Source organism: Orussus abietinus, unplaced genomic scaffold (genome assembly GCF_000612105.2).
Source record: "Orussus abietinus isolate OABI.00-Male unplaced genomic scaffold, Oabi_2.0 scaffold366, whole genome shotgun sequence".
Lineage (NCBI taxonomy): Eukaryota > Metazoa > Arthropoda > Insecta > Hymenoptera > Orussidae > Orussus > Orussus abietinus.
This window is the reverse complement of record NW_019394522.1, coordinates 48,985-60,712: the sequence shown is the minus strand read 5'-3', so window position 1 is coordinate 60,712 and position 11,728 is coordinate 48,985. Positions and strand designations below refer to the sequence as shown.

Here is an 11,728-nt window from a genome sequence, read left to right as displayed (position 1 = left end):
GTCTACATCAATGTGGGATCTGTACGCATCAAGAATGGAGTCACAAAATCGTTCCACAGAGTTCCTTGAGTATCGCTTCAAGGGAGCTGGGTTGCTACCTTATTTTTCGGCCCATTATACCGTGTATCTACGCACACGCAGACAGGAGACGCGCGCGTGGAAGCGAAACGACGGTTACAAGTTGCCACCTGCAATTTTTCAACTTTCTAACTCCAATGTTCCTTGCAAAATATCGAGCCAACAACGTCGTTATTTGGACAAGATGAATCGATGCATACATCGGACATCGAGGAACGAGTCACATCTCAATCCATAAAAAGAAGGCAACGGCGACGTGAAGTGGAACTATATCTTCCGAATAGGGAACGCGAAATCGAGCGTCGGTGAGTAATGCGGTCTAGCGGCGACCAATCAGAGCGCTCGACGCACCACCGCGGACCAATCATCGCGCGTCAATAGCGTCCGCTGACGCGAGTATAAAACGCCGTTGCGAGGCGTCGCTCGCGCACTAGTCGCCCGACTCTCGAACGTCTCGTGTTAGCAGAAGTTACATTACCAGCTTCCGCCGACAACCGAGCTTCTTCATCTCCATTCCTTATTTTATAAAGAAGACACCAAAATGGTAAGAAACGCCCATATTTCTCCTGTGGAGAATGTGGTATAAGATTTGAGATTTAGACGGCAGGTGCGAGTACAAGAATCGTTGGAGCGGTTGAGCAGCGGCCATCTTGTAACGGTCAAACGCCGGCCGGCTCCACCCTTTCGTGAGCTGGCGATGAGTCACATTTATGAATATTTTGCCCATCACATCACGGCCGCGATTGTACCATTACCTTATCGGGTCATTGCTAGATTCTTGACCGTTTATGAATGCTTTATAAGAGCCCAAGGGCGATTTTTGTTGTCTAGAAGAGCGAGGTGGGCGTGGGCAAGATCGGCGGAGTACAGTAGTTTCTTTGTATTATATTTGGAACGATTTTAGTTTTATCCAATTTTCTTCTTAGTAACAGGATTGTGTTCGTTAGATACGTTATAGAGCTGTGTAACTGATCAAGAATCATCTTTTAAATGGGTTTGAATTGTTTTATGGCACTGAAAATTAATAGATTTTTTGTTATTTAAAACAAATCTGTACTCATAAATGTTGGAATGTTAAGATAAAAATAATAAAGACAAATGGAGTAGTCTGTTGAGGTTTATTCAATGTTCTATAAAAATATAAATTGTATTACTACAATTTTCATGAAACCTTTGCATCCGTTCATTGCAGGTCTAGTACAATTGCTATCAGCAGCATTGATAATTAAACATTATAAAATAATTTATACAAACGAATAATATTACTTTGTTTGCTTAACAGAGAAAGATTTGACATTTATTTAATGCATTAGTGGTATAGTGACTTATTTATTAAAGATACACGTTGAAAGCAAAAACGTTTCCTTATGATTCAGGGATATTTAGTTTTAGTTTATTTAGAGTATAATGAATTTGTTACATAAATGTGATACCATTATCATCCTTTTGTTACATGACGAGTCAAGTAATTGTTTCAAGTATCGATATCAAATAAATATGTAGGAGGAGTTATAAAGAAGGAAGATGAAAACAGTATTGTAGTTACCTGTGGTAGACAGTGTTTTATAAATTAAGAAATTCACGCATTCTGACAAAATTTACAAAACACTAAACTTATAGTAATTTTTGTATGCATTGTAACCAATTTACTAATGTGATTTTTTTGTGTAATAAGATTCATTGTATCCCATTAGTTTTATAATAAGCCAATGCAGAAGAAAGGAAGAAATAAGATGGCTCGCATCTCATCATAAAACAAAAAAATTTTAACGCCTTTTTAAAATCTTGGATTTTTTTTCAATAAAGCTGCATATTAATTTCAAATATAAGTCAAATGGTACAATATCATGTATTGGTGGTGAACAGTAACCCACGGCAATTGAAGATTATTTGCAAAAGTTAAAAACAATATGCTCATTTCGAACTTCAATTCTTTCAGCGTGAGTGCATCTCAATCCACGTTGGTCAGGCTGGAGTACAGATTGGAAATGCCTGCTGGGAGTTGTACTGCCTGGAACATGGCATACAGCCCGACGGACAGATGCCTTCCGACAAAACTGTTGGAGGTGGTGACGACAGCTTTAATACCTTTTTCAGCGAAACGGGTGCTGGAAAACATGTGCCTCGCGCAGTATTTATTGACTTGGAGCCAACAGTAGTTGGTACGTTTTCACCAACATTACAAAATTAGAATACAGTCTCTATACATGTGTATTTTTTATCATTTTATCCAATATTCTTCCCTTTTTAGATGAGGTTCGAACGGGAACATATCGCCAGTTGTTCCATCCGGAACAGCTGATCACTGGCAAGGAGGATGCTGCCAACAATTACGCCCGAGGTCACTACACGATCGGCAAAGAGATCGTGGACCTGGTGTTGGACAGAATCCGCAAACTCGCCGACCAGTGCACGGGACTTCAAGGCTTCCTCATCTTCCACTCGTTCGGTGGCGGCACCGGATCCGGCTTCACGTCCCTGCTGATGGAACGTCTCTCGGTGGACTACGGAAAGAAGTCGAAATTGGAATTCGCCATCTATCCCGCGCCCCAGGTCTCCACAGCCGTCGTCGAGCCCTACAACTCCATCCTGACCACCCACACTACTTTGGAACACTCCGACTGCGCCTTCATGGTCGACAACGAGGCCATCTACGACATTTGCAGACGCAACTTGGACATCGAGAGGCCCACCTACACGAACCTGAACAGACTCATCGGCCAGATCGTCTCGTCCATCACCGCCTCTCTGCGTTTCGACGGCGCCCTCAACGTCGACCTCACCGAGTTCCAGACCAACTTGGTGCCTTATCCCCGAATTCACTTCCCTCTGGTCACCTATGCCCCGGTCATCTCGGCAGAGAAGGCCTACCACGAGCAGCTCTCCGTCGCCGAGATCACCAATGCCTGCTTCGAGCCGGCCAACCAGATGGTCAAGTGCGACCCGAGACACGGAAAGTACATGGCCTGCTGTATGCTGTACCGAGGCGACGTCGTGCCCAAGGACGTCAACGCGGCCATCGCCACCATCAAGACCAAGCGCACCATCCAGTTCGTCGACTGGTGTCCCACTGGTTTCAAGGTTGGCATCAACTATCAGCCCCCGACCGTCGTTCCCGGAGGTGATCTGGCCAAGGTGCAGCGCGCGGTCTGCATGTTGTCCAACACCACCGCCATCGCCGAGGCCTGGGCTCGTCTCGACCACAAATTCGACCTCATGTACGCTAAGCGTGCCTTCGTTCATTGGTACGTCGGCGAGGGCATGGAGGAGGGAGAGTTCTCCGAGGCTCGGGAGGATCTTGCTGCCCTCGAGAAGGACTATGAAGAGGTCGGCATGGACTCGGCCGATGGAGAAGGAGAAGGCGCAGAAGAATACTAAGACGATTATTACACAAACGCATTTATTTATTACCACCGACACGTATCATTCCGCTGGATACTCTTTTACTTTGTCCACTTTAAAATGTCAAGTATTATCAAAGAAGAAATATGTTGTTCACCGTGATAGTTAAACAGTATATTGTGACCCTTAAAAGGAAGGTTTTTTTTTGCGACTTGTTATTCGTCGGTAATGTCCACGTCTTTGGCTTGGAAGATGCTGAACATTATGGACTAAAATTTATACATTGATTGTCGTCAGATCGAACGTTATCGTCCTTTAATTGAAAATAAAATTGACACGTTTATTTCTTAATATCGATCTATTGAGATTCACTCGTACCTTTGTCATTGATATGAATGTTAAAATTACGATCGACGCCTATCTACAGTCAGATTGAAAGTATTACATCGAATGACGTTGCAAGCTGCAAATTTGATCGTTTCTCGTTAAAGAAAGTCAAACATTTTCCATAATGATACCGAATACCGTAAAGTAATAAATTTATTTGAACAGATATATTTTCAGGTTTTACTATTTTGCCTTCAATCTGATATTTGCGTATTGATTTTCTTGTACTTATGACTAATATACAGATGTAAAAACGCATTACATCAAATCTAACTTGGAATTAAATAATTCTGATGGCTACTGCCATTTATAAATGCAAGATTACGTGCAGCATCTAGCAACGTAAGATGGCCGTTGTACATACTCCCCTCTCCTTGCATTTCGGGCTTCACTGGATGTATTTCTGCAAAATTGAATACAGCAGGACGCCCAGATTTGCTCGCCATTCTTTCTGACATGATGGTTACTTGCCTATTTTCAACAAACCGAAGCGTTTTACTGCATACAATTTTGCAACAATGCCGCGAGAGGAAAAGAAGCTCAAGTTGCAATCGGTGTTAAATTGCGCCAAGCAAGTAATTAATTCAACTTGTTCACAGAGGGCAGCACAGAAATACGATTGATAACTCGACCAGTGAGTTATTTCTCTATTCATCTCTGTTTTCATTGAGAGCGCCGTAAGTCGAAATATCCAGTTTGAAACAGTTTGAAATGTGGGGTACGTATTAAGAGATTTCGTTAAGAGTTTAAAAACAAAAGCGTGCTCCGAAATCAGAGGAACTACGATAACGTAGGTACAACCTTAGCACATTCAGCAAGATTCTACAACAATTGATCGTAATTGACACGCTGCTGTTAAAAGTGCCGACGGTAAATATGCGATTATTCAGACAGTCGTATGTTTTTCTTGAAAGCAAATTTCTCAACTGATCTTAACAATGATCCTTTCGGAGTAGTTGTATACATCTTAACCTTTTCAACTTTAAACAAATTACTGCGCGGAACGTATTGTTCCGTTTTTATTTTAAGAATTTCGAAATTGCATTATTAGCTTTTCTTGAAAGAACTGTGATAATGTTTGAACTGAAGTGTGATAATGTTTTGGTGCACGTTTTCTATAATACGTGTTAGTTATAGAAAACTTGTTAATAGTGTCCCAATGAAATAATTTTAATCATCTTCTTACGTACTATTTCGTAATCATTGTCGATACGAAGATTCTTTCATCGTTTATAATAAGAGGTATCTCACTGACATGGTCAAAATAATTCTCAATACCTTTGACAATATTATATTATATTTTTATATAACAACCCTTTCTGTTGGACATTCGCATATCAATTATAAATACTGCTAATAATATCTTTGCTTTCACGTTTTCATTTTCTTTTCATGTCTTTTGTAATAGATACAAAATGTGTAACACAAAAAATAAAATCATAGTATCTATGAGATCAATTTACATTTATATCATGTAAATCATTCAGTTTCATTGGCTTAGTTTACCCCGATTACTTATCACATATTCTAAGAGTGCAGTTCTATGAAACTTTCAGGGTAGACGATGGTGTACCAAGCTGCTACAATATGTTCTTTTGGACAATACACCGTCATTTAGACTGAGAGATTATAAAACAATGTGTAGTATACATACTGATGTAAAATAAGCCAATGGATAGTCAAACGAGTAATAACTGTATTACAGAAGTCACTTCGGGAACATACAGCAGATACTAATGGTATTTAACAATTTTCTAAAGAAGACAGACCAATTGAAAAAACTTCTTTAGAAAATATAATCTTTGTGAACTCATGCTGTAAAACGAAATGATATGAATATAATTAGATTCCTTTTACTTTCAGCACTTTGTGGCAACTATGGAAAGCAATTTAATTATATTTATATAGGAAATAAATAATGTACATACTAAATTTATCGTTTTGGACCACACGGTAAACAATTACATTAGCTGAACAAATATGTCTTCTTCATTTAAAAGACTTAACTGCAAAAATGCAAATGAAGGTATTATACAAATATTAGTTAAAGCTTCTCAAAAAGTTGAATCACTCTACGATTCATTACTAACTTTTAAGTAACCCAAAATGTGTTTTCAGGGCCACTCTTTCGTCCTAATATTTATTATGATGTATGGTTTGTGGATACAATCAGGAAACTTTTTAGTCATCTTAAGAAGTTCATTGCAGAATCACTTGCACTTAAAGAAGAATGTGCTGTTAAGGTAAACTTGCTCGCATGTATTTTAAGAATAAAAGAAGTAACGTAGGGGAATTATTAGCAAAATGCTTATTATAGCAATAATTAAATAAATGTGATGTATGTTGTCTTGTGGAAGACGAAAAACTTTCTGAAGTTTAAAACAGTGAACAGAGCATATTTACTGGCTTCGGAATGGACGTCATTTCTCAGAAGTAAGTTAATTTTGAATTTACGTCTATTAGTAAAATATTATTCACAACAAATACAGTTGAGGTATAAATCGATTAGTTCTCCTTTTATGTCATCAAGAAAACAACAAGAATAGTACGGTTTCTGTTTTTGTTAACTACAGTTTTATTTTCAGGTAAATTCTAATGACTCATACATTATTCCGTGCTAACAATATTATATGGAAAACTATATGTAATAAAGAATGAATGCACAATGCCTAATGAATGCTACTTGTTCTTACAGTAAAAATTATACTTCATTAAACTCAAAAGATAAATCTCTACAGAACAAGGTAGGACAAGCAGTAGGAAAACTTCCAACAACTCGCACGAAAGGAAACAATGCAGCAAATCAAGTAGCATATTTTCTTTTAAATATATTCTTTGAAATACATTCTGTTTTCTGGCTTGACAGCATTAACGTTTGAATTTATTTTAGGTAAAAAATGTAACTACAAATAATACGTATTCCAACCAAGAGCACGGGCTTGTTCAATTAACGATGCAGCGAGTACCGGGCAAGATAAATGACAAAGTAAGTTCCTCAAACATTATGCATGTAATAGAAGTCAATTTGTACCACGATCAAGGGCTCATTTTATTATCTTTACTTTTATTATCTTCACAAATATCTTTCATTGTGAAATACCCACTAAAAATTACATGCCTGATTTTCTCGCCTCTAAGGCTCAGTTAAAAATTGCCAATCGACGTTTATTGGGCCCTTAACAAAATACCAATTTCGTCCTGACAATTATTTTCGCTAGAAGAAGATTATTTGAATGAATGAATTGCTATTTCTGTAAAAGTAATGATTCGAAAAAAAGAATCTTAATCGCATGGTGAAGTTGAATTTTCATGGTGTCATTTATTTTTCTTTATTTCTCATTAAACTGTTATTTAGGTACGCAAAGCTATGGGTAGGCAGTTGATGAGAGCTTTGCTCGAAAATTATGCAAAAGCAGAAGACAATACAGCTATAAAGGAAAAAGACATGTACGAATTATTTTCTTGTATAGAATTCAACATTTGTAGTAATGCTACCAATATCCACCATTATAAGCAAAACATGCATAAATTGGCAAGTATTCTTTAAAGTTCTATTTTATTTTCATTCAATTCTGTCGAAGATTGTTATTTATATAAAATACATACCTATTAATTAAAACAGGTCAATGTCATTTTGACTGTTACAGTTTACATCTGTTCGAAACAGTACTAAAAATAACGTGATTCACGATAGTCTGCAAGAACTAATATCAGGTATAAACGAATCTAGTTGTATGACAGATAAATCTGTTGATAGAAATGAAAAATTTGGGCAATGTCCAAATAAACATAACGACTTAGATGTACAAAAGATCTGTACAAAATTTAGTAAGTTTAATGAGAATCAACGGAACTGTGATAAATATATTGTCAAAAATTCAGAATTGAACTTTTATCAGTATGGTTCTGATGTCGCATTGATAATACGTGATGTGGAAGATCAAGAATGTTCAGATGAAATGTCTGAAATGAGTATAAACTCCAAGGAAGGTACTGTTTTACAACATAAATCCCAAGACCCTATTATTATCGAGATTTCTTCTGGTGACGAAAATGAGGAATTAAGAAATAAAAAAAGTGAACACAACCAGTCGAATATAGAAAAGACTTTAAATAGAGATGTTAGTATGAATGTACAAGGAGGTGCATCTAATACATTAAATGAAACAATTGTGATTGAAGATGACGATGAAATAGAGGTTGTGTTAGACAATACGAGGAACCAAAAAATGGAAAAACCAAAAGGTTGTGATAGCGAAAAAATTGGTATTGAAAAAGGTCGAAAAAAATCATTGATTGTTGAACCTACTAGTGCAAAACCGAAGGTATGCGTATCGATTGACTTAGAAATTCAAGATAGAACTGCAACAATTATAAAGAAGTATATGAAACAATACTACCAGTCACGTGTCATCCCAGACAAGGCGATGCTTAACGCGATTATTCAACAACTGCATGTTTTTATACTTAAAAAAGAATTATACGGTAAAACAACTTTATTATATATTCTTTATTTTTTATATATTCTTATATTCTTTATGTTAGTTAAGAGCACATGTCAAATGTGGCTCGAAATTGTTTTCTTCTAGAACCTAGTGATCTGAATATTGCGTCAATGTGATACTGTTTTTTAACATTCTTTATGATATTGCAAATATATACCGACGATGTTCTCAAGTAATTGTAACACAACTTAAGATGAATTGAAATCAATTCATACATTACAAGTACCGCAAATGAGTGGAGTTATACCTTGCATCAGTGGTTCAGGGTAGAAAAATTATTCAAGAAGGAAAAAGATATTTATCCGTTTTTGGCTCTTATTGTTTTGGGACTCGGAATAAAAAAAAATACGATACGAACCTGGGCAGCGTCGGGCTTAGCTATATAGTAGCTATACAGTAGCTAGTATAACATTTTTTTTTAATCCTTTGCAGTCTAATATTTTTTATTACATTTACCATGTCTTCTGAAAAGAGGGGGCAGTCGAGTACTAAAGGTCAATATAATGATTTTAATACGTAATGTTGAAATCTTTTTGTTTTAACATATACCACGCTAGGCCATCCTAATATTGTATATAGTAATCATTCTATATTTTCAGATATGATTCTACTATTTTTCTTTTCCTAAACTGACTTCCACAACGTTTAAAAAGCAATGATTATAATCTTTTGCCATCTTAAGCAAGATATGAATATGTACAATATTTTAGCTAAATACATCCAGTTAATATTTTCTATTTACCTTATTTCAGATAAAGAAAGCATTAAAGGAGTTATCGACAATTTTGTAAAAAATCATAAATTCACAGTTAAAAGGAAAGCCGGTACATGGATTTCTAGTCGATAATCCTTACGGATAAATGAACAGTGAAGCCAAAATAAGATTATAGTTCTTATTTTTTTTGCATTTATGTACAATTAAAAACAAAACCCAAGTATCTCCCTAATTAGTAATCATCTGTGTGATACCTACAAAACTGAAGTTCCAGGTCTTTTTACAATTATTTATTTTCTTTTTATACCACAGACTTTAAAATGAGATTTTTCTATGAAGAAACAATTGAATACAAATCAGCACATATTTGTCTTTTTTTTCAGAATTACATTAATTAGTTTCTGCATATAGTATGTTAGGAATTTGAGAAATAAGCGTTCATTTATTGTTGAAAAGGAAAACCACCAGTGTTATTTTTTTTACTTGTTATAATATGCATCGAAAGGGTTAAAGCCGGTGAAACTTAATACTCTAGGATTTATTATAATTGTTACTATTGTTATCATTTCTTGCTTAATATACACTCAAACGTGATATGTTTGTTATAAGAATCTAATAGGATTTAGAATGTGTTCCATTATTTACCAGAGCTATGTAATTGAAGTTTGTAACAGAGATTTTCATGTTATATTAAACTTAAGAGTAATAAATAAACATGACATTTTTCTAACATAAATTTCTAGATCGATGTCAATAATTCTAGAAATGCGATAAATGGGAAGATTAGTTTATTTCATCATCTTCACATAGAAGTTACATTTTATGAAAAGTTATATCTTCACGAGTAGAGTAAGATGGCCGCCACCCTTTCTTCCCTTCGCGCCTTAGCTTCACCCGAGGAACGATTCCCTCCATTCCACTCCATTCTTCTATTTTTTATAGATCTATGGCAGAGATGAGTTGGAAGATTGCTCACGGGCAGGGTCGCGCGATCGCATCCTGTGCTGTCCTCTGTCTATGGCTCCCCGGGCGAGGAACGGCCAGTGGCGCCCTCGCATCCAGGAATCTCAATTCCACGGTTAATCGATCGTTCTCCTTCTCCACGACCGCATAGTTCGTGGCCGGAGCGAGAGTTTCGCGAGTGGCGCTGCGCGCGGTACAAACAGGAGTGACGCGTTCCACGAGATATCCTATCTTGGATCGATTCGCGTTTTTTTTACGTGCATCGAAGCAGAGAAACCAGCTATGGGACTTGTCGCGGATCCTGGCGAGTTCTGGTCGTAAAGAGCGGTGCACCTCGGAGGCAGAGACTCGCAGACGGTGCGTCGGCGACGCCGGGACTGGAACGGTTCAGGTGGGTGTGTTGGAAGACGGGGAGGGTGTACGCCGAACGTAGCGCTCGCCGAGACACCCGCACTCGAGTCGGCCGTTTCCTCGAGGGCAGCTCGCCCCTCCTTTCCGCGGCTGGAATTCGTCGACGTGCCGACAGGTGAGTGAAATCCCGCTAAGGCGTAACGCGCGATCCCGCGGCCGGCTCTACCCGGTCGGCCGCCATTAGTCGCCATTGCCTCTCGCCGAGAGAGTCGCGGTTGACAAGCCGTTGCGGCCAGGAGAAAGAGAGGGGTGTGTCACTGGTACGCGCGAGCGTGGCAGCTGTTCGACACTTTTTTATTGGCTTCGATTCTAAGTGCCCAATGCCGATGTCGCGAGGAAACCGCGGAATCGGCTCGCCGGGGTTTTGCAGGGACACGCGAGGAGCGAGACGAGAGAATCGGCCGATTCAAAAGGCCCAGGAAAAAGGCGCGTTTGGCCGTTGACGGTCCGCCATTTGTCAGCGGCGATACGTCCGCCCGACACGCTCCTGGCAACCGGTCGCGCGATCCTTCTACACTGAATTTCGCGCCACTTTTCACGTGCCGATTCGTCGCTTCCTCTTTACCGATCGATGTAATGGTAGCACGATGGTATGGAGAGGTTACGGTGATCGGCACTCAAGGCGGACGAAATTCCAGAGTATGCGCGGATCGTCACTTCCTTTTTATTCGGCATGTTTTATGTGGGATTAGGGATAAACCGATACGAATTAATATCAGTGTTTCTTCCTCGATATTTTTATTTTAATACCAAAAGTATTTGATGTCCTTGGTCTGGATACTCGGTACCGATAAAAGTAGTGGCATTGTATCGAGTGGAGTGGACATAAATATTTCTTTATTAATTTTTCTTTTCTATTCACTCAAATGGTAAACCAATTGACAATAAATACGGATTTTGATGAAGAAATTTTATTCATAATCGCATTCTCCTCCTGTACTACTTTGTATATACCTTCTATGGGAGATAAGTTTGTGCATTGTGTGTAGTTTGATTCGATACGAGTTGGTATTGATAAGTTTTTATTAGCGGACTTAAAAAATTTCCTATGCTTCAATGGTATCGGTTCGTCCCTATCTATGGTAGTCTATCGGTTGCTGTTACAGTGTCAAAAACTATATCTTGCACTTGTAGAGCTAGGATGCATCATGGTGTTTATATGGTACCTATTTCATTGGCCTGATTTCCTATGGAAATTGGATATGTTTTATCACAAAAAGTAGGCAATGCGTAGGGATTTTGTGCAGCGATTATTGAACAAATTAATTATTATCGATTTGAATAAGTTAAGAAGTATCGCAGGTTGCATTTGTATCAATTTTGTGAC

At 38.1% G+C, this 11,728-nt stretch overlaps 2 protein-coding genes across 5 annotated transcripts; both read left to right on the top strand.

Annotated features, from left to right (window-relative positions):
• Nucleotides 1–514: 514 nt before the first annotated feature.
• On the top strand, nucleotides 515–3,582 carry LOC105702687 (tubulin alpha-1 chain). Its single transcript, XM_012430436.1, has 3 exons — nucleotides 515–622; nucleotides 2,018–2,240; nucleotides 2,330–3,582. Exons 1-3 carry the CDS (start codon nucleotides 620–622, stop codon nucleotides 3,454–3,456), a joined length of 1,353 nt encoding a protein of 450 aa, XP_012285859.1. The 5' UTR covers nucleotides 515–619; the 3' UTR covers nucleotides 3,457–3,582.
• Nucleotides 3,583–4,134: 552 nt separating this feature from the next.
• LOC105702686 lies at nucleotides 4,135–9,643 on the top strand. 4 transcript variants are annotated; one of them, XM_012430432.1, is made up of 9 exons: nucleotides 4,135–4,677; nucleotides 5,364–5,546; nucleotides 5,671–5,833; nucleotides 5,926–6,050; nucleotides 6,503–6,614; nucleotides 6,698–6,793; nucleotides 7,163–7,339; nucleotides 7,455–8,292; nucleotides 9,065–9,643. In XM_012430432.1, exons 3-9 carry the CDS (start codon nucleotides 5,822–5,824, stop codon nucleotides 9,157–9,159), a joined length of 1,455 nt encoding a protein of 484 aa, XP_012285855.1. In that variant the 5' UTR covers nucleotides 4,135–4,677; nucleotides 5,364–5,546; nucleotides 5,671–5,821; the 3' UTR covers nucleotides 9,160–9,643. The 4 variants fall into 4 exon arrangements, with proteins under 4 accessions (XP_012285855.1, XP_012285856.1, XP_012285858.1 ...); XM_012430433.1 differs by lacking the exon at nucleotides 5,364–5,546; XM_012430435.1 differs by lacking the exons at nucleotides 4,135–4,677; nucleotides 5,364–5,546; nucleotides 5,671–5,833 and adding an exon at nucleotides 6,125–6,240 and having other exon boundaries at nucleotides 5,982–6,050.
• The last annotated feature ends 2,085 nt before the right edge of the window (nucleotides 9,644–11,728 follow it).